The sequence below is a fragment of the Eptatretus burgeri genome, chromosome 1 (assembly GCF_056783735.1).
Source record: "Eptatretus burgeri isolate ZD-2024b chromosome 1, Ebu_testis_v1, whole genome shotgun sequence".
NCBI classification, from domain to species: Eukaryota; Metazoa; Chordata; class Myxini; order Myxiniformes; family Myxinidae; genus Eptatretus; species Eptatretus burgeri.
The window spans coordinates 31,703,811-31,728,067 of NC_140961.1; the positions used below are offsets into that span (position 1 = coordinate 31,703,811).

The 24,257-nt window shown below is 42.0% G+C and overlaps 1 protein-coding gene across 11 annotated transcripts in view; it reads left to right on the forward strand.

Moving 5' to 3' along the window:
- Nucleotides 1-24,257, forward strand: part of LOC147034170 (LIM domain-binding protein 2-like) — a 427,197-nt gene that overhangs the window by 179,381 nt on the left and 223,559 nt on the right. For 6 of the 11 annotated variants that reach the window (XM_085877815.1, XM_085877852.1, XM_085877863.1 and 3 more), the window contains one exon: nucleotides 16,454-16,556. The exons of the other annotated variants lie outside the window; for them this stretch is intronic. In XM_085877815.1, the coding sequence (XP_085733941.1) occupies nucleotides 16,454-16,556 (103 nt within the window). The remainder of the gene's footprint in view (nucleotides 1-16,453; nucleotides 16,557-24,257) is intronic. 11 annotated transcript variants of the gene reach the window in all.

Below are 24,257 nucleotides of genomic sequence, written 5' to 3' on the forward strand. Positions count from 1 at the left end.
AAGTATATAATTGAACACTGCATGGGGTATCATGTTCTATGAACTCTCTCGTTGTTGTTATAATTATGATGATTCATTTGGGACTTTTATTATTCAAACTTGGTTCCTTGAGCATAATTGCCAAATATTTGTATTTTTATGCAACAAGTGTCTGTCTTGGAGAGAAATCAGGCATGTTCAGTGTTTTCCAAAGGTGTGTGGCATTAACTATCACCAGGTGGAGGGTATCCAAAGTTTACCTGTGATCTCCCTTTAGTTGGAATAATTGACCAAGTGGGTATCGTGACTTTCCTTCTTGGCAGCTTCCTTTCTGACAGACTAATGATGGTCTGCAGTCTGCAGGGCCCTTTACTTTTAACTTTTTTATTTTTTTATTTTCTTTCAATGGCCTTTATTATTTTCTCAAAAAGCAAAAGTTTGTTTCCTCATCTCAACCCTGAGTTTGAAAACTTTGTTCAGACTTTGTCTATTTCAAATTGCTTATGAACACTGCAAAGCATCTCTTGCACCTTTGATGCAGCTGGACCTGCTGAAGCTTCCCACTTAAGGTTTATTTCTGCATTCTGAGCACAGATAAGGTTTTTTATATTTTTTTATTTTTATTTAAAGGGTCATTAGCATTTTGGCTTGTGGGTGTTTTTGCACAATTCTGCAATGTGAGAACCTGCAGTGGGTGGAGCTCCTGTTTACCCTTCCTTCATGGTGGTGTGAGGATATGTAACCCATCACTATGTCGAGTTGGCCCTACCAGCCGAGTCTCTAATCGGCATTGATTTTTGTGCCATTGGATGGCAGGTTGGGTGGAGAGTATGGATGGAAGGTGATTATAATTGAATTGGTGTTTGCATCTGGAATAGACATTGCCCTAGTGGTTGTCCACAAGCATGGCAGTAGCTGAGGATGTCAATGTATAATCTTTCCCTTGAATGTGGGGATGTTGGGGATATTGTCTTAGGGGCGAGGAAAGAGAAGGACTTGTTGTACGAGGGCCGTTGGAAAAAAAGGTTCTGCAATGAGATGCTTACAAGTCAGGCATGTGGGGTGTGTTATCCATCCATCCATCCATCCATCCATTGGGACCATACTCTGCAGAGCGTTGGTGCTGCCGAAGCAGTCTCCTTGGCTATTGGGCACAATCTTGGACGGGTCGTCACTCCGACACATGATACTAGCATGCTGGCACTCATTTTGCCGACCTTGGAAGGATAACAGGCAGAATCAACCCCACCTGGTATTAATTCAACAGCCGAAGGGGATTTGAACTCAGGATCTTAGGATCCAAAGCCCACCACCCTAACCATGAAGCCAACACCAGGCATGGTGTGTTATATGTATACCTATACCACCTACATTTGGGTGTGTCTTTTACCAACTATTGTGAGTAAACCATACTCAGCTGGCATAATGGTTAGTGTCTACTCTGAGTCTCGGAGGTCAGTGGTTTGAACCCAACCCCGGTTGAGTCAAACCAAAGACTTAAACAATGGAACGTACTGCTTCCTTGATCGACCCTCAGCATTTAAAAGGATCGACGACGGACAAACAATCGTAGGTTGGCAATCATAGTGCATCTAATGCCCTCCTTTGTGGAAGTTGCTTGAAAGGAATTATTATTATTATTATTATTATTATTATTATTATTATTATTATTATCTTAGAACCTTGAGTGTGCGTTTTTGGCCTGAAGAAGCCTGTGTGTATTTGATGAAATGTCACTTGAGACTACGTCTGCTCATTCCTCTTCGTTCCAAAATTGAGGGAGCAGTACCTATACCGACCGAGTAACAACTTAGGTTGGAATAACTTTTTTTTGTGAAAAGTCTAATTTCATCATTGAAGAACTTATTTGACCAACATGTTCACAATAGAGTCCACGATTCACCAAAAAACAAACAAACAAACAACAAACAAAAGGTGTATACTGCTCAAAAATGGAAGAACACAGTATGTCCATTTTCAAGAAAATGAAAGTTTAGTTTCAGTGTTTAGCTGCCACTGCGGCTTTGAACTACACTTCTCTAGGGAACAATGCTTCTTTGAGAGATATGACTTGTATGGAGAAAGAGGATATACTGGAGATATGATTTTAGGTAAAAGCTGAAATTCAACAAAAAATGGATCCACTGAACTGTGTTCTTCCATATTTGGGCAGTACATATGTACTCCTCCCTCTCCTCCCTCTCCTCCCTCTCTTCCTTAATATTTCCCTCAGCGAAGTGACATGTTGTATTTGCGAGAATAATATTTAAAGAATTGCTGTAAATTACGTTGATTTCACACCATCCGATATTAAATAGTAAACCTCAAAACATAGTTTCCTTACCTAAAGTAAGAACCTGAGCCTGAAAGCAATTGAATGGGTTTCCCAACTGCACGGATCATCAGCTGGGCACCGTTCTTCCTCGACGTTTCGATCTTTTCAGCCCAGAACCTCTCCAAGCGGCGGATCCACAACCTATGTCACGGGTTCACGTCAGTCGATCACTTAAGTCAGTAGATCCACAACCTCAGTGGCGTCTTGGCAGTCCTTCAACCCGTCATTGTGACATCACTAATCAGAATCTCCTCGCAAATGGATTTAAATTATTATCACATGGTTACAACTCTCACACATTCCACCATATTGTAGAAATTATGTGTGTGTAGGACCATGTTCCACAGGTTCAGACATGATTGCTAATCCAAGATACAGACTCATTCAAATGCGCAGAAACTCTTGTTCAAAAACCACCGTTTCACAATCACGTCAGGGTCACCAATGTAGAAATTAAGTGTGTGTGAATTTCCACTCGCGTGTGGTAATACGGTGGTTAAATGAACGCTGGCAGTCTCCAAATCTCCATTATGCTCAGCAAACATAGCGACGGGAGAAATGGCGAAAGCAGCTGAGATGCACGTGGTCAATGCTTTTCCAAATCTATGTCGAAAATCCCGGCAGGAAATACATCATGGAATATTGATTTCCAGTGCTGAAAATACCAAGTCTGGGAAATGGGCAAGTTCGTCTGTGGTGGTTCCACCAAGATGCAGATAATGGTCCTCGAAACCCGGGTCGAATACTAAGGCCTACAAAGTAGGAATGTTCGTCTGGTTGACGAGAGTGATCCCCGGAAACAAGTTAGGAAACCAGTCATGATCACGAGGGAAAATGAAGAGAACGAAAACCAAAGAAAGCCAAAAGAACCGATCGGTACTGGTACTTGTTAAAGTTCTGGGCATGTGTTTAATATGGGGACTTGAGGGAAAGCAGAGGGGGAGGGGGAGGGTGGGTGGTGTTCTGGTGCCGGCATCGGGACAGGATTGAACGAAATTGGGTACATTAAAACAGCACGTTCAAACGGGTTAGACCAAACAGCATCTGGACATTGCCCAGAGAGGTCTGTGGTGGGTGGAGGGGCTTTGGGAGGAGGTAAGCGCAAGGGATGGGGTAGGGAAGGAAGGGTGTTTTCCTTCAATTGTCGAAAAAGCTGCCCCAGTGTTCATGTCTTTATTTCATTTCCACACATACGATAAGCTCAAATCTCTTAACCTGAGATGAATTGCGGAATTGATCCGAACAGCACTTCCGACTGCTACAAAAACATAAAAGAAAAAATATTTCATTTGTCAATTCGCACATTCATTGACGCTCCTTCCTCTCCTCGACCTCTGGAGATTGTGGAGGAGGGGTGTTTTGAGGAGGATAGCGCGAGGGGAGGGAACGGGAGGGTACGCAGCGCATCAGGGCATTACAGCGGCGATAAAGTGAGCCCAAACAGCAACATTTTGTTTTTGACTGTCGTGTTTAATGTAAAACCAGGTGGGAGCATTTAAATATTAAAACCCATGCTATCTACCTGGAAAAGGCTTGCCTGCCTGGATGCATGCCCCAACCCATGTGCGTTCCTCCAACCTCCTCATGCAGGCACGCGCAAACCCCACCACGTCCGTGTGTGCTGTCCTCTTCTTTTTCAGCCATCGCCCACTCTTCATATATTGCGGCAACTATTATTGCATTTATATTAATATCTTGTCATGAAAGCAGATCACACAAAATGGTGAAAAAGAAAACTGCATCCATAATTGCTGGAAAAAGTACCCCCTGTGGACTTTATTGCCATGATTTGCTAAAGTAGGTTAGAGAGTACAGCGTTGTGCCAAATTAAGTTACACTTTCTGCACATTCTTTCATGTGTTCTTCACTCAATATAATCGTCTGAACACCAGAAAAAAAAAATTCAGCTTCATGCTTTGCTTAAATAAATTCACTTGGTTATTTGTTTAAATTTTCAGATGTCACTCCAGATTTCGACACTCATTTTGTTCACGAAATCCTATTCTCAAATCAGATATAATATTTCGATTATGTTACTTCCATGGGCTTCAGATCTTCTACGAGGGGGGTATCCTGAGTTCCTCTCGGACTTATCGTGCCAGAGGCCGCCGAGCACGAACAAATTTGTGCCGTCATGGGTTGCTCGGCAACCGCAAACGCCGGTTAGTCAACCACATGGCCCAGTGTCCTCCGTCTGACTGGAGGTCACGTGGTCTAATAATCGGGGGATGTGCCCTTGGCTAAACACTAAGCTTATCATAATTAGATATTAACTGGGGTGGCTGAACTACCGTTGCTTGGATTGGATGAAAGCCAATTAATTGGAGAATTATAATCTCCCAGACTACCCTATGTGCGAACAGCGCTGGACCAATGGGGAAAAGACTATAAATGACTTTGTGTTGTTGGGGAATATCAAAGAAAGAAAGGAGGGGAGGGGAGTCGCATGGCCGCAATACATGTTAAGACCCATCATATATGGTGAGATGTTTCTCTTAGGCCATGTGATCTAAACCTTTTTGGATATACAGATCCCTGCCAAACCTCAAAAAAAAACTTGCGGACCACCATGTACGATTATCATAGTGATATACAGCTACTTAGTGCAGAAGTCTTTTGGAATCGGGGACAGGAAAGTTACTCAAATAGTTGTACTCCGAGTTTTCATCAATATTTCCTGATGACACCTTGTACTTCACCTGAAAGCTGCACTTACAATGTGGCAAGGAAGTTTGATTGATTTGGGTCTTGACCCCGGTAGATGGCCTCGCGGAATCCCTTTTTCTGTTCGCTTATTCCCTTGCTTGTTTGTGTCCACCTGTTTCCCCATTGTCCCAATGTTGACTTTTACCATCCGTTACCTCACTCTTCCATGAGACTCAATTTTGTATACAAAGCCAGTCCAGGATGTGCTGGACAAATTGTCTGCTCTGAACTGGGAGAGCACAACACTTATCGGTTCCTTCACAGCTCTGACTCGAACATACAATCTATACCTGTACTAACCCGTTTCATGGTCGGGTTGTCGGCGACTAAACAGTCTCCCCCACCAGGTTTCCTGGTGATGAGGATGTATGGGTCAATCTTCCCTTATTCGTTTTGGAAATAAACCCATGGGTTTTAACGGAGCTAAGGTTCTGGTGTCTCTCCTCGGTTCTTGCGCACGCAAACCTGCCATTAATCAAACGCAGTCTGAAGGAGTAAAAAAAGCCAGTTCGGCCTCTACCATCCAGTGTCGGTGTTGATCGGCGTTGACACAATACCTTTTTGGTAATCAAAGTTCAGATAAGCTACAACTATTCAACAAAATGCGGTTTATTTTTATTTATTTATTTATTTTTAAGACTACTATATAAAGAAGTCACTGAAAGATGAAGTTTATTTGTCAATACATTGCGCCGCTTCAGCGATCGTCGAAGTCCACTGCACACTATACGACGATGCACGACTATTGTTAACAACTCGTGGTAAAGGTTGAACACTCAATATGTTCGACATTTACACCAATCACCGATGTGCCTGAGAAACCTCATTGACGATGGTCTGAATCCGCCGCACATAATATGATTATCAAAGACTGTCACAGATGGTCTTGTTATGTTGCGTCAGCTTGTGTGCGGCGAGCTTAACAGTAATCCAAGGCTAATGGAGGAGTTTGCACATTTTTCACATCAGACAAGGACATTAGGAGAAGATTGTGTAGATTTGAATAAATTGCAAGAGTACAAGGTGGACTATTGTAATCTAATGTACATGGGATTTTAACCTGGGCCCCATTATGATAAACTGCTCAAATGGAACACAAAGAATAGGCATTTGGAGTTGTATACTCACCAAATTGACATCCACTGATGCTTAGAATTGAACAGTTTTGCAGCTCATTTTAAATTTTTTTACTCTATCCAACATCAAAGGCTGGTGGTGGAGTTGGAACAACAATCTTGCATTCGGAGACACTCTTCAACATGGGACCTGATTGAGGAGAAACCAACCCTTGCCCATCCAGCCCTCCCTCACCACCCATGGGATGCCAACCCAGGGAGTTTGTTTATCTGTACTCCATTCATCAAATGTTGAGTGACAAATATGGAAGCAGCACATACCATTTTTATTTATTTATTTATTCTTGGCATGATATGGTCATGGTCGGAATTGAACTGCTGAACTACCAGACTCAAAGAGCGGATGCTCTCACCACAATGTCGCCGAAGCTCTCTCGACAAAATATCATTTCTGGAGCAACTTTCCTTCCTTTCTGCCCAAACCGTGCAGCTTACAAGTGCAATTTAATAGGGAAAATGTACAGTGCTAATTTGAGCATTCATGACTCTCTGAGGTTTCTGGTGTGTGATTTTAAACCTGCATCCGAAGCTTGAGAATTAATTAAAACGTTCATGTACTTATTCTTTGTGCACGGAATTTAATCTTTCGATTTTGCAACCCCACCACCACTACCACCACCACCTTTTCTGTTCCGACATGAATTTCTGTATGCCACTTGTTTTGGCTCTTTAGACTGATTAAAGCACTATCAAAATCACAGGTTAATTTAGTCATGTTTGTTGTTCATCAACTTATTTTTCTTTCATTAACTTATAAACAGGGCCTGTCTCCCCTTCTGTGCAAATTTTTTATCTTCTTCTGCAGTCACGAAAAGCAAAATGCCTTTGGTTGCAATGACTTTGTCAAAAACCACTTTAAACAAAATAGAATATACGAGTCACTGAAAGTTGAAGTTTAGTTTTTCCACCATCGGTGCAAACTTTCCTTTTTAGTTCCTAATAAATTAGTGTTTGATGCATTTGAATCTGCCAAGGGCCTTCTGTTGCCTTGTTTACCATATTGCTGTCCATGGAGCCTGGAGTCCTCTTATTTCATTGTTACCTCCGCCACTGAAGGTGAACGGAGGTTATGTATTCACCCCGGTTTGTCTGTTTTGTGAGCAGGATGTCTCAGAAAGTTATCGACGGATTCGGACAAACTTGGTGGACGTCTTACGTGTGTGCCAATAACAGGTTGATTCGATTTTTGTTCATGTCCGGATGCAGATCAGACCCATCGATGGGATACAAAACGTAAACTGTTCAGCCTGGTGGAGATATGCATTCGACCCAGTGACGACGTAGTTGCAAATTGTGTTGGGAAATTGACATAGTTTAATATTAGTTCCTCATCTATTAACCCTTAGATGCATAAGTGGGTCAAAAATGACCCAGTTTGGCTGTAAAATTGCAATCTCTCTTTTGCACTCATGCATCTAAGGGTTAAATAATGGGATACTTGTGGAACATTTTGCTTGGAATCGTTTGCCACACTTTAAAAAAAAAAACAAAAAAACTTGTTTTTGGGCAGGCATTAAAATTCTCGCAAGACTCGCTGGCGAATCGGCCACCACTGGTGGACACTAACAAGATGTGGTATTAAACATTGCATTACCTCACTGGGGTTTTTGTTTCGGCGATCCCTTTCATACGACAAGCCGTGGAGTCCGACCTTATAGATAAGACGTTTTGATAATCTATTCGATGTATGTTGAATGCACAATCTATAACCGTTTTACTGTTGCACAAAGCTGCATGCTTATGACAATTATTATTATTATTATTATTATTTTTTGTAAATGCCTTAAAATGAACAATATAGATTGCAGTTGATTATAGGTACAGACAAAAACGCCCCAAGGAACAGGTGGGCACATGATGCACATTTAAGGTACCGTATAAAATTGACTCGCGGTGAAATTGGATACAAGAATATTTTTGTTAAATTGGACAATTTTGTCAGTGCTTAAGGCCTTCCAGGTGTGCAAATCTTAACCCCTCTAACATCCCTTCGTGGATAGGCTAGCCGCTGGGCTAACTATCTTGCAGCTGAGGATCATTATTATTATTATATTTTTTTCAAATTAAATTTCCAGAAGAGTCCTGAACACCCTCCCCCATACCCCACAAACCACACCTCATACAATGCATACTCTTTGCATTGAACATCTGTGACGAGACCTTTTTTTATCAACTATCTCCTGGGAATGCTCATGTCTAGCCTTAAATTAAAAAAAATTTTTTAAGGCTTGTTCTAATCCTGCCCATTCCTATTGACGGCCAGCTTTACTGCCAGACAATACAATGGACTGGGTGGCGAAAAGGTCAAAATTTACTTTATTGGAAAAGGGAAGCATTTCCTGCAAAGGTCCTGTTGGATTTGAAATTGATGAAGGCCTAATGGGTTTTGTGAAGTCACATTGCATCCATGTTGGTGCACATGCCATGCTCTTTTATGGGAAAGGCTCGAGCATTCCTGCCAAGTGGCATCACTTTCCAGAGAAGTGCCACGCAAGCTCCTCATTCACAGTTTGTGTTTGAAAGAGACTGCGACACCATTTTGTTGACCACTTGCCAAGTCATTTGACTGTTTGCACCTTAGAGTTCAATTACCTTTGCCACCGAAAGTGGATGGAGGTTATGTTTTCACATTTCTGTCTGTCTGTCTCTTTGTCTGTGAGCAGGATGTGTCAAAAAGTTGTGGATGGATTCAGACGAATTTTGGCATCCAGGTTGGGTGTGTGATTAGACTGAATTGATTCGATTCTGCTGAAGTTCCAGATCCAGATACGATAATTTTTTTTTTAAGCGATTCTTTACCATTGAGTGACGGGGCCAAAAATGATGTAGAGCACGATATCTCAGAGTTGTGGACGAGTTGCAACCAAATCTTGGTGGATGAGTTGAGTAAGCGACAAGTACAAGCCGATTGGATTTTGGTTAAAGGGCTGCATGCAGATCCAGCCTATCAGTGGGATAGAAAACGGATGCTGTTCAGCGTTCAGCCTGGCGGAGGTACGCGATCTGCCGAGTGCTGCTCTAGATTTTGTTTTCGTAGTTGGAGTTGATTTTCTTTAATTTAAAAAGTCAACTCTGGAAGGTTGGAGCTGCAGTACATTTGGCCTAAAGGCCTAGGTGTATTGTTTTAATCAGCCAATGGCACCTTTATGGTTAATTTGGCATTATCATGTCAGCATGGAAAGGGCCGATGACGAAACTGGCTTGTGGTGTACATGTCAAATGATACCATCTGTCTAATCGCAGCCAGCTACATCGCTAGTTCCCCCCCCCCCCACCCTCCCCACTCCCTCAAACAACGTAAAGCAGACATGCAGTTAACAGGTGATTTAGGCAAGCAAGGCAAATGTGCTCTTTGGACTTGTACAGGTAGGATTTATTTTTTGGAAGAAAAAAAACACCAAGCAAATGGTCATTTGGTCAAATTGCATCATTTTCCTATCACTCCACCACATTCTGCTCGTCTCGCTTTGTTGATTAAGAATAAATAGATAAAAGCAACTCTGTAAAGCATTAACCGATCCTGCACTTCTGACCACTTCAAATGTCCAAAATATTTTGCTGAAAATCTGTCACGTTTTGACATCCATTCGATTCTGTTGGCACTCTGCTATTTTGTTTGTTTTTAAACTGATAACCGAGAAAATAGTCTGCTCTTGCAGCTTATAGCAAGTGAAATTGCATTTTTTGTTGTGTTCCATTGAAGTTTTTTTATTATCTTGCCAAAACGAAGTTTTTGCAAGATATGTTCGTCATCTTGTATGTTTTTTTTTTATTTTATTTTATTTTATTTTTAGTTTGTTTGTTTGTTTGTTTGTCTGCAATCACGTATAAAAAAATCTGCAGAGCACAGTTATCATTGGAAATTTCTGTAACTTCGCATATCAGAGGCCTATAGAGGTCCCTTTCAGTGCACAAAATTTTGAAGGTCAAAGGTCAAGGTCACTTTGGCGCAAATCAGGGGAGTCGACAAAACCCTTATTTTTTTGAGTAATTTTGATCAGATCGTCTTCAAACTTCATGGGAATATAGTTCATGGTCTGACGCTCAGCTGATTAATTTTTGGTGGCGATTGGCCTTGACCTTCATGGTTAGCGCCTCAGGTCAAACATATTTGACCTCAAGGTCAAATTTTCAAGTTTTAGGAACCATATCGTGTAGTACCTCAAATTGAACACCTCGATGAGTGCTTTCTAGATATGTCAAGCTTGAGACATTATGACGTCATTTGGTGACGTTATGAGGCAAACGCATATTTTTCATGGTTACTCTGTAGAACGATTCTCATCGGAATCTCTCATCGGCAGATATTCCTCAAGGAGTCGCTCCTGGTGAATAGCAGCTCTGTTCACCTCAGTGTGACCTTTTGGCAAGATACGGGTCATCCTGAGGGTGATATTGGTTTATTTATTTATTTATTTTTAAATGAGACTCATGGTCTGTATAGACTACGACCAGGGTGGCCAGATTTATGCGAAGGAGTCTTCAGCAGCAGAAGTCTTGGAACGGGTCGCTTTGAGTTCTGTGATGGATTGGGCTCTGAAGCGACCGACACATTCCTCAAACTTGATGCTGAGGGAGCTACTACCCGCACGTCAAAATTTTACCGAAAGCTTGGGCTGCGAGAATTTCCACAACGTTTCTTGGACTTTTATTACGTCTTGCTAAACAGGCTTCTTATCCCTTTTTTTTTGTTAATTTAAGTTGTGGATATCTTGATGTTTTATTGTCATTTAAAAAAAAAAATCAAGAACATTGAATATCATTTCTTTTTGTGACCTGAGTCTGTTTTGTTACCTCCGCCACCGAAGGTGGATTGGAGGTTATGTTTGCATGTCTGTCTGTCTGTCTGTCTGTGAGCAGGAGATCTCAAAAGGTTATTGATGGATCCAGATGAAATTTAGTGGGCAGGTTGGGTGTGTGATCAAGGACGAACTGATTCGATTTTGGTGAAGATCCGGATCTGGATCCGAGAATTTTAAAACTATCTTGATTTTTCACCATTGAGAGACATGGCCAAGAATGACAGATAGGATTATATGTGAAACGCCTTGGATGGGTAATTACAAAACCTGGTAGATGAGTTGGGTGTGTGATGAGAAGAATCCAATTCGATTTTCGTTAATGTCTGGCTGCAGATTTGGCCTTTCAGTGGGATACAATACTTATACTGTTCAGCCCGGTGGAGGTATGTGCTCTTGTGAGTACTCTTCTACTTTTGCCAGTTTTAATTGTTTGAACATACTTTAAATGTAATATATATATATATATATATATATATAATGTGCATCTTCCCTTTTCCATGGATGCTGTATTTGGTTCAAATGTCCATTTCTTTTGTTTGTCAAATTGGATCTTCAGCTGTACATGTTATTGGTATTTGACAAACGTGAATTAGGAATATAGTTCTGACACACTGCACTGAAGGTAATAAAAGTGATTTATATTGAACGGCCATCGATGATGAGGAAGAGTGGGTGGGGAGAGCATATTGTGCTGTAATGTGTGGATGTGTCTTCTTGCGTTATATTTGATCCTTTGAGCACTTAACGTGCTCGTTTATAGCAGGAGTAAAGGCGTTTGGCAGTAACGCTATTTTTGGGCCAAACATGCTGACTTGGCCAGCTGGCGACAGAGAAATCTGCTGCACTCGCGTGCTTCTCTTGCTGTGCAACCATGATGGCAACCATGATGACGAGCCCCAAATTTTGTGGATTTGAACGGCATCTGTCTCGGAATCCCACGGATCACTCGATCAAGTACGAGATCTCCTGCAGGTCGACGGTCGTTTATTGCACTCGCACTTTTCAGGTCGTTCTCTGCGAGCCGGGAAAGAGGTGGCCTGAAGTCAGCTTTGTGGATTTGGTGTTTCGAGCTCGAACATAGGAGGGTCCCGTTGGAGACCGTGAAAGGGTGGAGAGCTTGGGTTGGGGGCGGGCATTGTGTGCTGCTCCTGCCTCGCAGACTGCCTGGCACCGCTGTGATCAGAAGATCAATTCCGCATGGGCCGCCGAGATTTCTTTGAGACCTTTATAAGGGCTTCTTCTGCCAAACAAGCAAATGGCATAATGGATGCTCAATGTTTATATCGACATTTCCGGGGGGACTGAAGTTAAAATTGTCAGCTGCACACGCTATGATCTTCGATGTTGGCACTTGGCTCCTGCAGTGTTTTATCACGAGATTTAGATAAGTGTTTTTGTACCGCCGGAATATTCTTACTTTTCCTTTATGAAACCGCCACCTGTACGCAAATAATCTATTTCTGCAGTTGTTTTGGCAAATGACCAATCTTTGCCGCAAACTTGATTTTACCCGAAGGTCCTACAGCTTGGATGCTGTTTTTTTTTGGGGGGGGGGGGTCAGTAATATGACTCGATTCTGACAACCTCTCGCTGTCAATTTGTAAGACCCACAAGACCTCACCCCAACTTGGTGCATTTCTAATTTGGTTATTGAATTGTGAGGTTGAATGTTGTTCTTTTTTTGTCTTCCTTTAATTGTCTTTTTCACTTGTGAGGCTTGAGAAACAAAGTGTTTGTGAGGAGAAAACAATTGAATTCTCGCTGTTTGTTTGATTTTTAATTAATTGATTTCATGGAAATTGCATTTATTTGTTTGCATCACAAACGTGGAATTCTGGTGCCTCGGGCATGTTCCGTCATACTTGGATGCTCAACGCGAGATCCACCGCCATCGTTTTTTTGAAACTCATCGTGCATACTCCATTGGAGGCCGGGAGTCCGTGGGCCATATGCCTCACAGACATGCCATGGCCTGTGGGCAGTGCCCTCGGCCAGACGGCTCCACGGGCGGTGGCCCTGAATGCACCGCCATGCCAGAGAGTAATGAATTATCGCCATCATTAAGTGCTAATTGGCAGTCTCGGTGGGTGGCTGCCGCCATTGGCTTGATGAGAAGTCGGTGCCTCGGCGTGACATCGGGTCTCCGGCTTCGTCGGTAAATTATTCAGCAGCCATGGTGCCGAGCGAATCGTGGAAATGTCAGGCTGAAGTGGAGGGGGGGAAAAAAAAAAGTCATCGTCGCTTCATCGGCAAATCTTTCCCCCTCGCTCGGAGCACCCTAGTTACCAGACTTGTTTCTGCTCCAGTGTTACAGGGTCATTGAGTAGCCCATTGACTAATTTGAAGCTGGAAGTAAAGGAAGTTGCGTTTCCTTCCATTGCTGCAGCGGATAAGCATTTTAAGCCATAATTGATGTAAATATTTGCTGTGAGTGCATTGTCTTGTGTTCCTATCGTGCTATGGTGTTGGTAAGGTCATCGGTGCATTTTTCACCTTGATGTCGTGCCACTGGAAAGAAAAGGACGCAATTTTGTATACTTTCAAAATGTGAATTTTTTGTTTCTTTTGAACAAAGGAATCATTTTTCGTGTAAATGTCCACCAAACATTATTAATGACAATATAGGAATGCTTCATCTTAATGATTTCAAACTCACCAGCACGGACACTGTATTGGATTTTATATTTATTTATGTGTGTAAAAATTGATGTACGGTAAGTAGTACACATGCCTCTGTATACACCACACACATCAGAGGTGAGACAAAACAAGTTGAATGGATTGCAAAATGGAAAGTCTCATTTATATTTGAAATTTCCCACCTGCATAAACAATAAATAAATAAATAAATAAATGGAATTGAACCCACCAGAATGCAGTTAAATTAAAGCCAAGAGAGTTAAATTAAATTGAGCTAAATTAAACCCACCAGCATTTGAATTGAATTAAATTGCACAAAATTAAACACAACATAATAAAACTGCACTTAAAGCCAACAGAATTAAATTGCATGATATTAAACCCGACATATTCAAAACAAATTAAAGCTGACAAAATTATACCAAATTAAACTGCATCAAATTAAACTGACCAGAAAGAAACCCGCTGAAATGGAACCGAGACTGCACAGACGGAACCGAGCTTGATCCCGACCCAAGCCCGAGCAAACTGAACTGGCCCTGGCCAGGTGACGTGCGCCCGGGGCCGAGGTCGAGGCTGTGCGTACGGGACGGGACGGGACCTGACCCATTGCCGGGGCAGAGACCGTGCGTACGGGACGGGACCCGACCCGGGGCAGAGGCCACGCGTACGGGATGGGTCCCAACCCAGGGCTGGGCCGGGGCAGAGACCGCGCGGACGGGACGGGACGGGACCCGAGCCGGGGCAGAGGCTGCGCGTACGGGATGGGTCCCAACCCGGGGCCGGGCCGGGGCAGAGACCGCGCGTACGGGACGGGACGGGACCCGACCCGCAGCTGTGGCAGGGGCTGCGCATATGGGACGGGACAGGACCCGACCTGCGGCCGGGGCAGAGGCCGCGCGTACGGGACGGGACGGTTCCCGACCCGGGGCCAGGGCAGAGGCCGCGCTTACGGGACGGGACGGGTTCCGACCCGGGGCAGAGGCCGTGCATACGTGATGGGATGGGACGCAACAGCACCCGGAGCCGAGGCCACGTGTACGGGACGGAACAACACCCGGGGCGGAGGCCGCGTTTACGGGAAGGGACTCCCGGGACGGGACGGAACCCCAGGGCGGAGCCCACACTTTCGGGACCCCGAGGCCGGGCAGAAAGACCAGACCCAAAGCCACCAAAATTTATCTTGGAAGCTATCTTCTGAAGCTGACAATATTTGTTCAAGAGTTAGCTTGTTTAACAGTTTTTGTTAATTTATTGTTGTTTGTACATGCAATGTATTTGTGCATCATAAGTGTCTTTGTTTGTCAAATCTTTTTTTTTTGTGCTGCGTTTGTGTCTTCCACAAGTCTTACGATCTTGTAGGTTTCTCCCTAATGTGCTGCTCGATCTCCCCTGCCACCTTACCCTTTTCCTATTTGTTGATTCCCCTCCATTGTTGTTTCCCTTTTCCCCTCGGTCATCTCTTTCTTCCATGAGCCTCAATTTTGTGGAAGAAAATTAAATATGGAATCATGTCGTAAATTGTCATGTAGGTCCATGCAATATGAAGGAGGGACACGTTGCAATGGAAAAATGCATATGTGCAGTTGACACTTGCCAATGTGCGGTAATTTGACGATGTATACTTAAGCATTGTTTCCCCAAAAATGTGAGAGACGTTCATTTGAATCTTTGCAAAAATAATGGTGATTTTATTTTTTTTTTCCCCGCTTGTGCATTACACATTTTGCTTGGCAATAATATGAAGCTATGCGCTGTTGGTTCAATTTCCCCAGACTTTAGCTCCTTCGTTCAGTTGGTTTCCTTTTGTTTTGTTGTTTATATATATATATATATATATATATATATATATATATATATATATATATATATATATATATATATATATATATATATATATATATATGTATTTTTTTTTCATGTGCGCTGGGTGCAACAATATTTGTCTCCATCATATTTCCATTTGTCATTCGAGGGCACGGCAGACGTTTCTGGCAGAGCCACCATAATTCAGTTGTGATTATCAGCACAACGGAGACACAACGCTCCATTACATCGCAAGTCCCAGATAAATGGAGAGAACACAATCGGATTGATGCTGTCGGCACGACGACGGGCGGGTTGATTTTTAGGGTCGCTTTTGCTGGTAAACGGTTGTTTGCGTTCCACTGGCAGGTGATTCTGGAATTTTTCCTTGTGCTTCCGTGTCGTTATGGATTGTCTGCCGTTTGTGCACCATTCTTTTGACAGCATTCGTCGGCCTGCGACGGTCCCCGACGTCGCTTTTCAAACCGCCATTTTCTAAGGAGCGTGGGTTGTTTCACCTTCACAGCCATTTCACGCTTTAGTGGCCATGAACGGATTGGACTTGAAAATATTTGACTTTGTGTTTTTAGGAGGGGTTGGGAACCTGTTAGGTGGGATTGGTGAAGAGAGATTCCAAAAAAAAGTACTGTGGCACATCATCATTTAATGTCATCAGGAAATTTTGTCAGTTATTTTCAGTTGTACACTGTCTTGCAATTGTGCTAAAATGTACATACCCCCTCAAATGTTACATTTTGCTTTCATAACCCAATGTGCATACACTATCACTTTTTATTGAGCTTTAAAACAGCAATGTATGTGCAACGAATTAGCAAAGGGTATGTAAGAGGATTTGTTTTTGAAGCTACTATGAATTTTGCTTGATTTTTGTCATTTCGACTTGCTGGCTGAATGCATGAAAAATAAATGCTGGAATGGGTTGGGGGCTAACATTATTGGCTGTACGATTAATGAAAGAATTGGTGGTGTTTGTGATCGCACGTTCCTCAGAGTGCGTGCCAGCGTTGCTGTCTGGAATTATCTTGCAGGAGAGCGACAGCCTCTGGTGGGACGCTTTTGCAACGGAGTTCTTTGAAGATGATGCCACGCTGACCCTTTGTTTTTGTCTCGAAGATGGACCAAAGAGATACAGTAAGTGGTTCTCTGTACCGTGTTCAAAGATTGTTTGATTTATTTATTTGCTCCTTCCTTTACTGAGCGTGTTGTTTTTACTCTCGAAGCAACAAGCTGTCCCTCACCCCCCATCTCCCTCTGCCCACACCCCTTGCCCACCATCCCACTCACCACTACCCCCCTCCCATTTTCCTCTGGGGCATTATGCTCCAAAAGTTAGCTCTCCTACTTCGGGTTCGGTGGGATATCGGTGCAAGTCGAATGGGGATAATTGTACGTCTTATTAACCACGTAGGCCTTTGGCACATGCCATCGTGCAAAGGATTACGTTCTCATCCTGAGATGAGTGCTACTTTACATTGGCAGCTCATGCTATGTGCCATGGGGAGTGCAGAACACCGTGAACAAGCTTTTCCTGACTGGGTGGTGGTGCTTCCTGTTTTTCCGAGCAGTGGGTGCTTTGGCATCATTTCAGTGGGCTTGTGTCTGCACCATTTTGGCCTGCTTACATTATGTTGATGTGGTCATGCTGCTTCATTATTACAAATCTTTAAATTTCTTTTGAGTGAAAGCTCAAGAATGATTTTTTTTTATTTTACAAAATTTGAAGTTGTGGGCAGCTATTTAAAACAAAAAAAAGTTACAGAAAAGTGGAGATTGATTGAATGCTTTGTTTTTTAAAAAAAAGAAAAGAAGTTTAAACTCCCTCCGTTGACCAAACTATAGTGGAATTATGTTGTGACCAAACTATAGTGGAATTATATTGTGATCAAACGATGTGGTGACCTCACTGGTTTTCTCCAGCGGCAATCCAGAGGTTGATCCAAATGTCTTGCTCGTGGCTATTTCGTTGTTACCTCCACCACCGAAGGTGGACTGAAGTTATGTTTTCACCCGTCTCTGTCTTTGCTTGTCTGTCTCTGTCTGTCTGTCTATAAGCAGGATATCTCGAAATGTTAAGACAGATTCGGGCAAAATTTGGTGAATAGGTCGGGTGTGTGAAAAGGATGAAGTGATTCTTCACCATTGTGAGATGGGCCCAAAAAACGTGCTACTGTATATGGATGAGTTTGGTCGGTGACAAGCTGATTAGATTTTGGTTCAGGTCCGGATGCAGGTACGGGCTATCGGTGCTATACAAAATGTAAACTGTTCAGCCTGGCGGAAGTATGCAATATACCGAGCGCCGTTCCAGTTGTATGATGGCATTGGTAGAGCGGAGGGGGAAAGTTTCGCAAGCATTCAACATAATATGTAAATGACCCTGGATATGATCTGGCTTGCTTGCTTACTTGCTTGCTTTGTTTGTTTATTTATTTACTTTTGTCCAACTACATTGGCATTCCGTGTGAGAGTGCGATGCTTTGGGAGTTACGGCCTTTCTTCGGCAGCGAACCGAGCCTTTGCATGCTGCCAGAGTTTCCCAGTGCCTCTGTGGTCCCATCTTCTCGAGCCGTTGCCATGGCGGTGGAATGTGGGCAGCCTTCGACTGCATTCGCACCTTGGCTTGCACTCTGCGTGTGTGACCCATTGAATTGTGACCTCACACGGTGCCGTTGCTTTGTGTGACTCATCTTTTCCAAGCGCTCCGAGTCGAGCTGTCTGTGTCATTCCTCCACTTTGGGGCAACTGTGAAAATGCACAAGTGTTGCTGTATTTACATTATGGAAAAGCTTGTCACGTATGATTGAAAATGCTTTTGCTTGTTTGTTTGTTTTTTATTTATCTGATGTGAATTTATTTTGTACACATTTGAGTTTGAAGGAAGAGGCCGAGTTTTCACTTCTAAGGCCTTTGTGAATTGCCTCGATTGTCATTTTGTTCTTTACACCTGTCTATCCCTGATATCTGATTGCGTTCAAAATAAATCCAAAGCACCCCCCCCCCGCCCTCTTTCTCCCTGACTGGGTATGGTCGTGATACCTCTGTCGAACCCTCGGCATATTAAAAGCACAAGTGATATGTTTTATCTGTACAATCACCCGACTCGTGTGGCCACTCGTGCTTCGCAGTGCAGTCGTACACATTTATATCGTTCATGCCTTGTGCATTTTGTCTTTGTACGTGGGAGGTTTGTGAACAGTTTGTTTGCAAAGGCACATACGTGTTAATTTGGTTTTCCTTGATGAGGATAGAACATTTGTTGAGGGAGGTGAAGGTGGGAGGGGGAAGGTTTTGACTTGATCATTCATAATGCACGTTTTGAATTTTGTGTTGTGGGACATTCCAGGAAAAGTGCCACTCCTGATGTATCGGATGTCTATGGAGGAGTCTGTCTGCAGTGCCAAGGGCAAGTCTCGCCGGGAAGGACCAGCAATCAGATTGCGGAGTGTGCATTTGAAGTTTCGTACCGTGGTGTGCTTCCGCCTCAGGGTATTGTGGGTGCTGCCGATTGAGGTGCTCCTGATGAGATGGGGGACAAGGAGGGAGGAAACGTTTTTGGAGAACTACGCAAAAACACAGAAAGGGAAGGAAGAGGGAAATGCAGATGAGGAAAGGGGGGAATGAAAAGCTTACAACCAGGTTCGTCTGTGCTTGGGGAGTTTGAGAGCAAGATGGAGGTGAAATATTTACAGAATGCATTGCTGTGCTGCTTATAGCAGAGGAACATGTTATTTAAAGGTAACTTTAACTTTGTAAAAGCAGAGGAAATCATGAAATCATAATGAAGCAACATTGAGAGTTGAAGACTTCATATATGCATCCCTGGTTGTGACTGGTGGGTGGCAGTGCTTGGCGAGGAAGTGGGTTGAGGCATTGATTCACGGTGAATTGCAGTTTCTTTAACCCTTTATTTACCGCCATAAGTAATACATCGAGGAAGTAGAAATCCTTATCGTATCTCGTCACGAAAAGGTGTTTATATCCTGGGAATGCCGTCGCTATAGTCTTGGTGTTAACCCAAACAGGTAGTTGAAGCAAATGCAGCAGTCGTTTCCTGCAGTAACTATTAACAGTGGATGTGACTTTTGTCACGTTGGTAAACAAAGGGTTAAATGTGGCTTGTACAGCGTTTTGGGGTGGTAGTACAGGGGGCCATTGAAACTGGTGCCTTGCGTTTGTGTGTTTTATACATCTTGGGTAAAAGGATGAAAATTTTTTTTTTTTGTTGTTGAGCTGTGTTAAAAACTTTTGAGGCTGGGATGGATTGGCTGATGTTGAGGGAAGTGCTTGACACGTAGTTGGGTGAGGGTGAGGGATGTCACCAATTTCAAACTGATTGGAATCAAATGGGGTTGTCATTGTATCGCCACCACATCATCACATCAGGATTGCTAATCTCCCAAATGTAAACATGACGAGGTCAGTGTGGGGATTTTTTTTATCCCCATACTTTTGAAAAAAAAAAACCAGGGTTATTGTAATCGTGTCTTTCTGTCTGTCCGTCATGCTATCGCTTCCTAAAATGTTTGGGCAGAAATTCACCAAACTTGGTAGTTATTTTCACCTCATGGCATGAAGGTGCAAGAGTCGTGACATTTTGGACCCGCCCCCTGGGGCGACTGCAATTACGGACACAATATTTTTAAACAACAATTGATGAAACTTTGTCGATGCAATTACCATTGGGGGACGCATGAAATATGTAACGATTTTTTTAATATTTTATTTATTTGGATTTGACCTCTGGTTCTTTGGGCCACAGGGATCAAAATGGGGAAAAAACATTATTTAACTCAACATTTGATTTTGGGTCATTCCTGGTGGAAGTTTTTGCCATCTTTCAATTGCTTGTGGAGGGATTTGCGACGGCACATCATTGACTTCACTCTGGTATAAACTTGTATTTTATTTGATGACGGTGGCATGAAAATACTATTTTGCCTCGAGGCAGTACTTGGTATTCCACTCTGGAAGAGCAAAGTCTGTCGGATACTTGAATCTGCTGTGTTGTTCAACCTTGTGTACTATGTGATTGTTTGGTGGCATGATTTTGAGTCATTGGCTGTCATATTTGGAATGATCCAGAAGCTGTCTTGCATTGCTCTGAAAGAGGTGGTTGTGAGGGGTAGGGGGGGGGTGGTAGTAGAGGACTTGGTAAATGTTCTATTTTGTTGCTTATGTTGAGCAATATTCCGGGCTTGCTTTGCTGTGGCAACTGGAGATGGTGAGGTTGCTGATCAGTAATGATCATCTTGTTTCAACTGTTTGCATGTTTTGCTTTTTATTACACAATGATCATCATAGACATTGTCAAAAGTCTGTTAACCTGTGGCCAAACAAAATCAAATTCCTTAACGTCTACGTCTCTTTTGATGCATCTTGGTTATGGCATTGGTACTATTTGTACCTCAAGTCCCTGCTTTGAGCTGTTTCATTTAGTTCCAAATTCTGTCGTTTTGTACGTCGTCGTAGTAATTTAATTGGCGATCTTGTGCACGATTGCAAAATTGGCTTTGTTGCCCAAAGAGGAGAGGCTGTTGTAATTGGTTTGTGAGTGTGAGTGCGAGTCAGTCTGCATGCAGATCTACTTCAATATAGATCGCTCTCAGAGCCAATGTAATCTCAACACCCCTGTGTCACTCTTGAGTTAAAAGCTCTTTCCAGTTCACTTTTCATCAATGAAATTGGGAAAAGTTGTCTAATTTCATGATAACAAGTGAAAAATGAACAGATTAAGTGCAACACTTATGGCGTTCCTGAGGGTGTTTGTCTGAATCTGTTTGTCTGCATTGACTCCATACATGGTAGTTTATTCTAAGGCATTTAATAATCAAGTCTCATGCATGCAGCTGAGCAAAGCAATAAAATAGGATTTGTTACCCCGTGTGCGTGTGGAGCGAAAAGCGGGGTTAAGCAATTGGTTTACTTTGTCTGTCTGTCTGTCTACAGGCTAAGCACATGTAAGTGGTTACCACTCTGTTTCAAAGATGTCAAAAAATGAAGTTTGTTCCATTGCCTTCTCACTATATTTTCCTGAAAGTGTAAGTCTAACTTAGTTCAGAACAAAAAACCGTATAGCTTAAATATATATATATATATATATATACCGAAATATGATACTTTGAAGAAGGGGTACCTATTCTGATGGTTTTGTGAGTTTTCAATGAAATGACCTAATTTTTCTTTTTTTTTTCTTTTTTTGGCAAAATAAATGAAGGTGACTGTATGTAACTTATTCTAGCAACTAATCTAATAATCAAAATACCAATTTCTGGGATTATTAAGAAATAATACATTCCTATTTTTTTTACTACTGCTCTATTCAGTGACTGTCAGATGCTGAAAAGCACTAAAAGAGAGAAGATTTATCGAACAAATTCTTGGACGTAAATTTTCAATTCAATCAATTCTGGGAGTAACAAAAAGCTCTCTAAATTCTCCAAAACTGTTTTAACTGCCTTGTAAATTAATAAAATATTGTTTAAATACCTGGAAAAATATTTTAAAATTTTTAAAAAAATTAATTTTTTAATCAAATTCAAAAAAGTGTGACGTGCAGTCGGACAAAAATGCAAAATTACTCTAAACCAAAGCCATGCATGTTTTCAATATTTTTTTAATACTATTTATCTATATCACTGTGCCCCATTTGTAAATAAATTTTAGTGAAAATAATCTGATGCACAGAAGAATAAAAGCATTTTTTTTTAAAACGTGATCTGCAGTCGGACATTTGGGTTGGAAAGTTCGGTCAAGCTGCTGTAATTAAGTATCCACCCGGATAATCTGAATTTTTTTTTACAGATTATTGGTAATAAGTTGAATAATTACCTAAGACACGTAAATATGAGTTATTGATGAACTAGTCATTTTGTTAGGGGAGGGATTTCATAGTCAGGCTCTAAAAGGGCAATAAAACAAGAAAAAAATAAAAATATGCCAGAATGTGCATATATCATGCGAATCCACCACTGACCGACACAAATGCTGATTTTCTCGGACGGGGGTGACAACCTTTTGATTAGATGAAAAATTTCATTTAGAATGTTTTATATGTTGTATTTTTGCATGGTCTAATATATGTCATATTTTAAGGTGAAACAAGAAAAATGGCCAATACTGGGCATGTATATTCAATAAAATCCTGTAGATTCAGTAATATACATCATAGACCCATGAATCTAGATATTTTAAGGTCCTATGGAACACTGTCTGTGCAATGAACCAAATTTCATGACCAGTAGTAGTCTTTGTGACTTTCAAAAATGCCACTCAAGTTAGGGTATGCCCTAAAATAAGGGTGGTAACCACTTCCATGCGCTTAGCCTACAGACATCGGTTTATAATCAAGGAACAACTTGATTCCAATTGAACGTTGTATTTTGAGCACTAATCGAAACATCGACCTTCAGTTTAGTAGTACATTACGTTGGCTCTGAATTTGGCTTATTGTATGGAATCTCAAACCAGAGCACGCATGTGCACAGTGGAGTACAGTAAAAAAGATATAATATTTACTCTGCCTATCTGGCAGTCAAACAACATTAAAAATCATTCATTGAAAAAAAATCCAAACGGGAAACTTAGTCTTTTTAAGGATGTCATCGAGGATACGATACAAACAACAGGCATGAAGAACTAATGTAACATTTTGTTGTGTTGCCCCAGTCAGTTCTATTCAAACAGACCCGTGGCACGGAGATAGCCCATCGATCTCTCCCAGGAGTGACCCAGAGATCACCCACATCTATGATGTTGTGTTCTTGTCTAAGTGTAGCCAGGACCACACAGTCTTCCATAATGCGTTTGTTGTGTGTGGTGCGGCCTGGCAGAGGTTGCAGGTGTCGTTGAGTCTATGGTTGTCGTGTAAGAGCCGTGGGTGGTGACATGTAATGTGTTGAATCAGGTGGTGTAAAAGACGCTGCATCAAGAGCGGTAAACTTCCAAAAAAAGTTTGTTTGTTTTTGTCCTACAGCCTTTAAAACCTTAATTTTATTCCAATTTAACTTGAATACTGTAGAACACAAATGTCCTTCTTCAAATGCCTTTCATATTTTTCGTTCAAAAATCTTTTGCAGAACTTGGACAAAATATTACACAATTTTATCTCAACTCGACCAATCAAATGTGCCGCTCGCTCTCAGCTTTGGGGAATACTGAGATTAAGACAAAGTAGCAACTTGTAGGAAATATGGATTGTGTTCATAATTTATGCAAAGCAAGAGTTTAAAAGACTGTTCCCACGTCCTCCCCCCCCCCTCCTCAAGATTGTATGGGGGTAAGGTGTTCTATGAACTCTTGAAGTTGAGTCTTCCCCGATAGGATAGGGGAAGACTTGATTTGTTGCTGTTGTTGGGTTTGTTTCTGCAATTAGTGCCCTCAATGGTTTGGTACCACAGAGTTTCTTACACCACTTGGAGTACTAAACCACCATTTAGGTTTTTTATTTTATTTTTTATTTTTTTCCTGCACCGTCAATTTCTGAGCTGTATCTCTGAGCCGGCTAGGACTTTCTGAATGAAATTTTGCATCAATCATGGGAATAGAAAGTATGTGGGGTTGGCATGGTTTTTGACCTTGACTTAATGTTTAAGGTCATGCGCCGATTATGGACATTTTAACATTTTTCACCATAACTCGACTAAGATTTGTTTGACTAAACACCTTTTTGATCATAACTTCAATAATTTTCCTCTGATTTTCATGATATTGAGTTTTCTGGATAGAATGTAGATGTAGACACATTTTCTTAGTTTACACTCTACCCCTAAATGTTGAAGGTCAGGGTCACATGGCGGTCCATCAAAAAAGTCCATCATTGGATCGCTGGCTAAG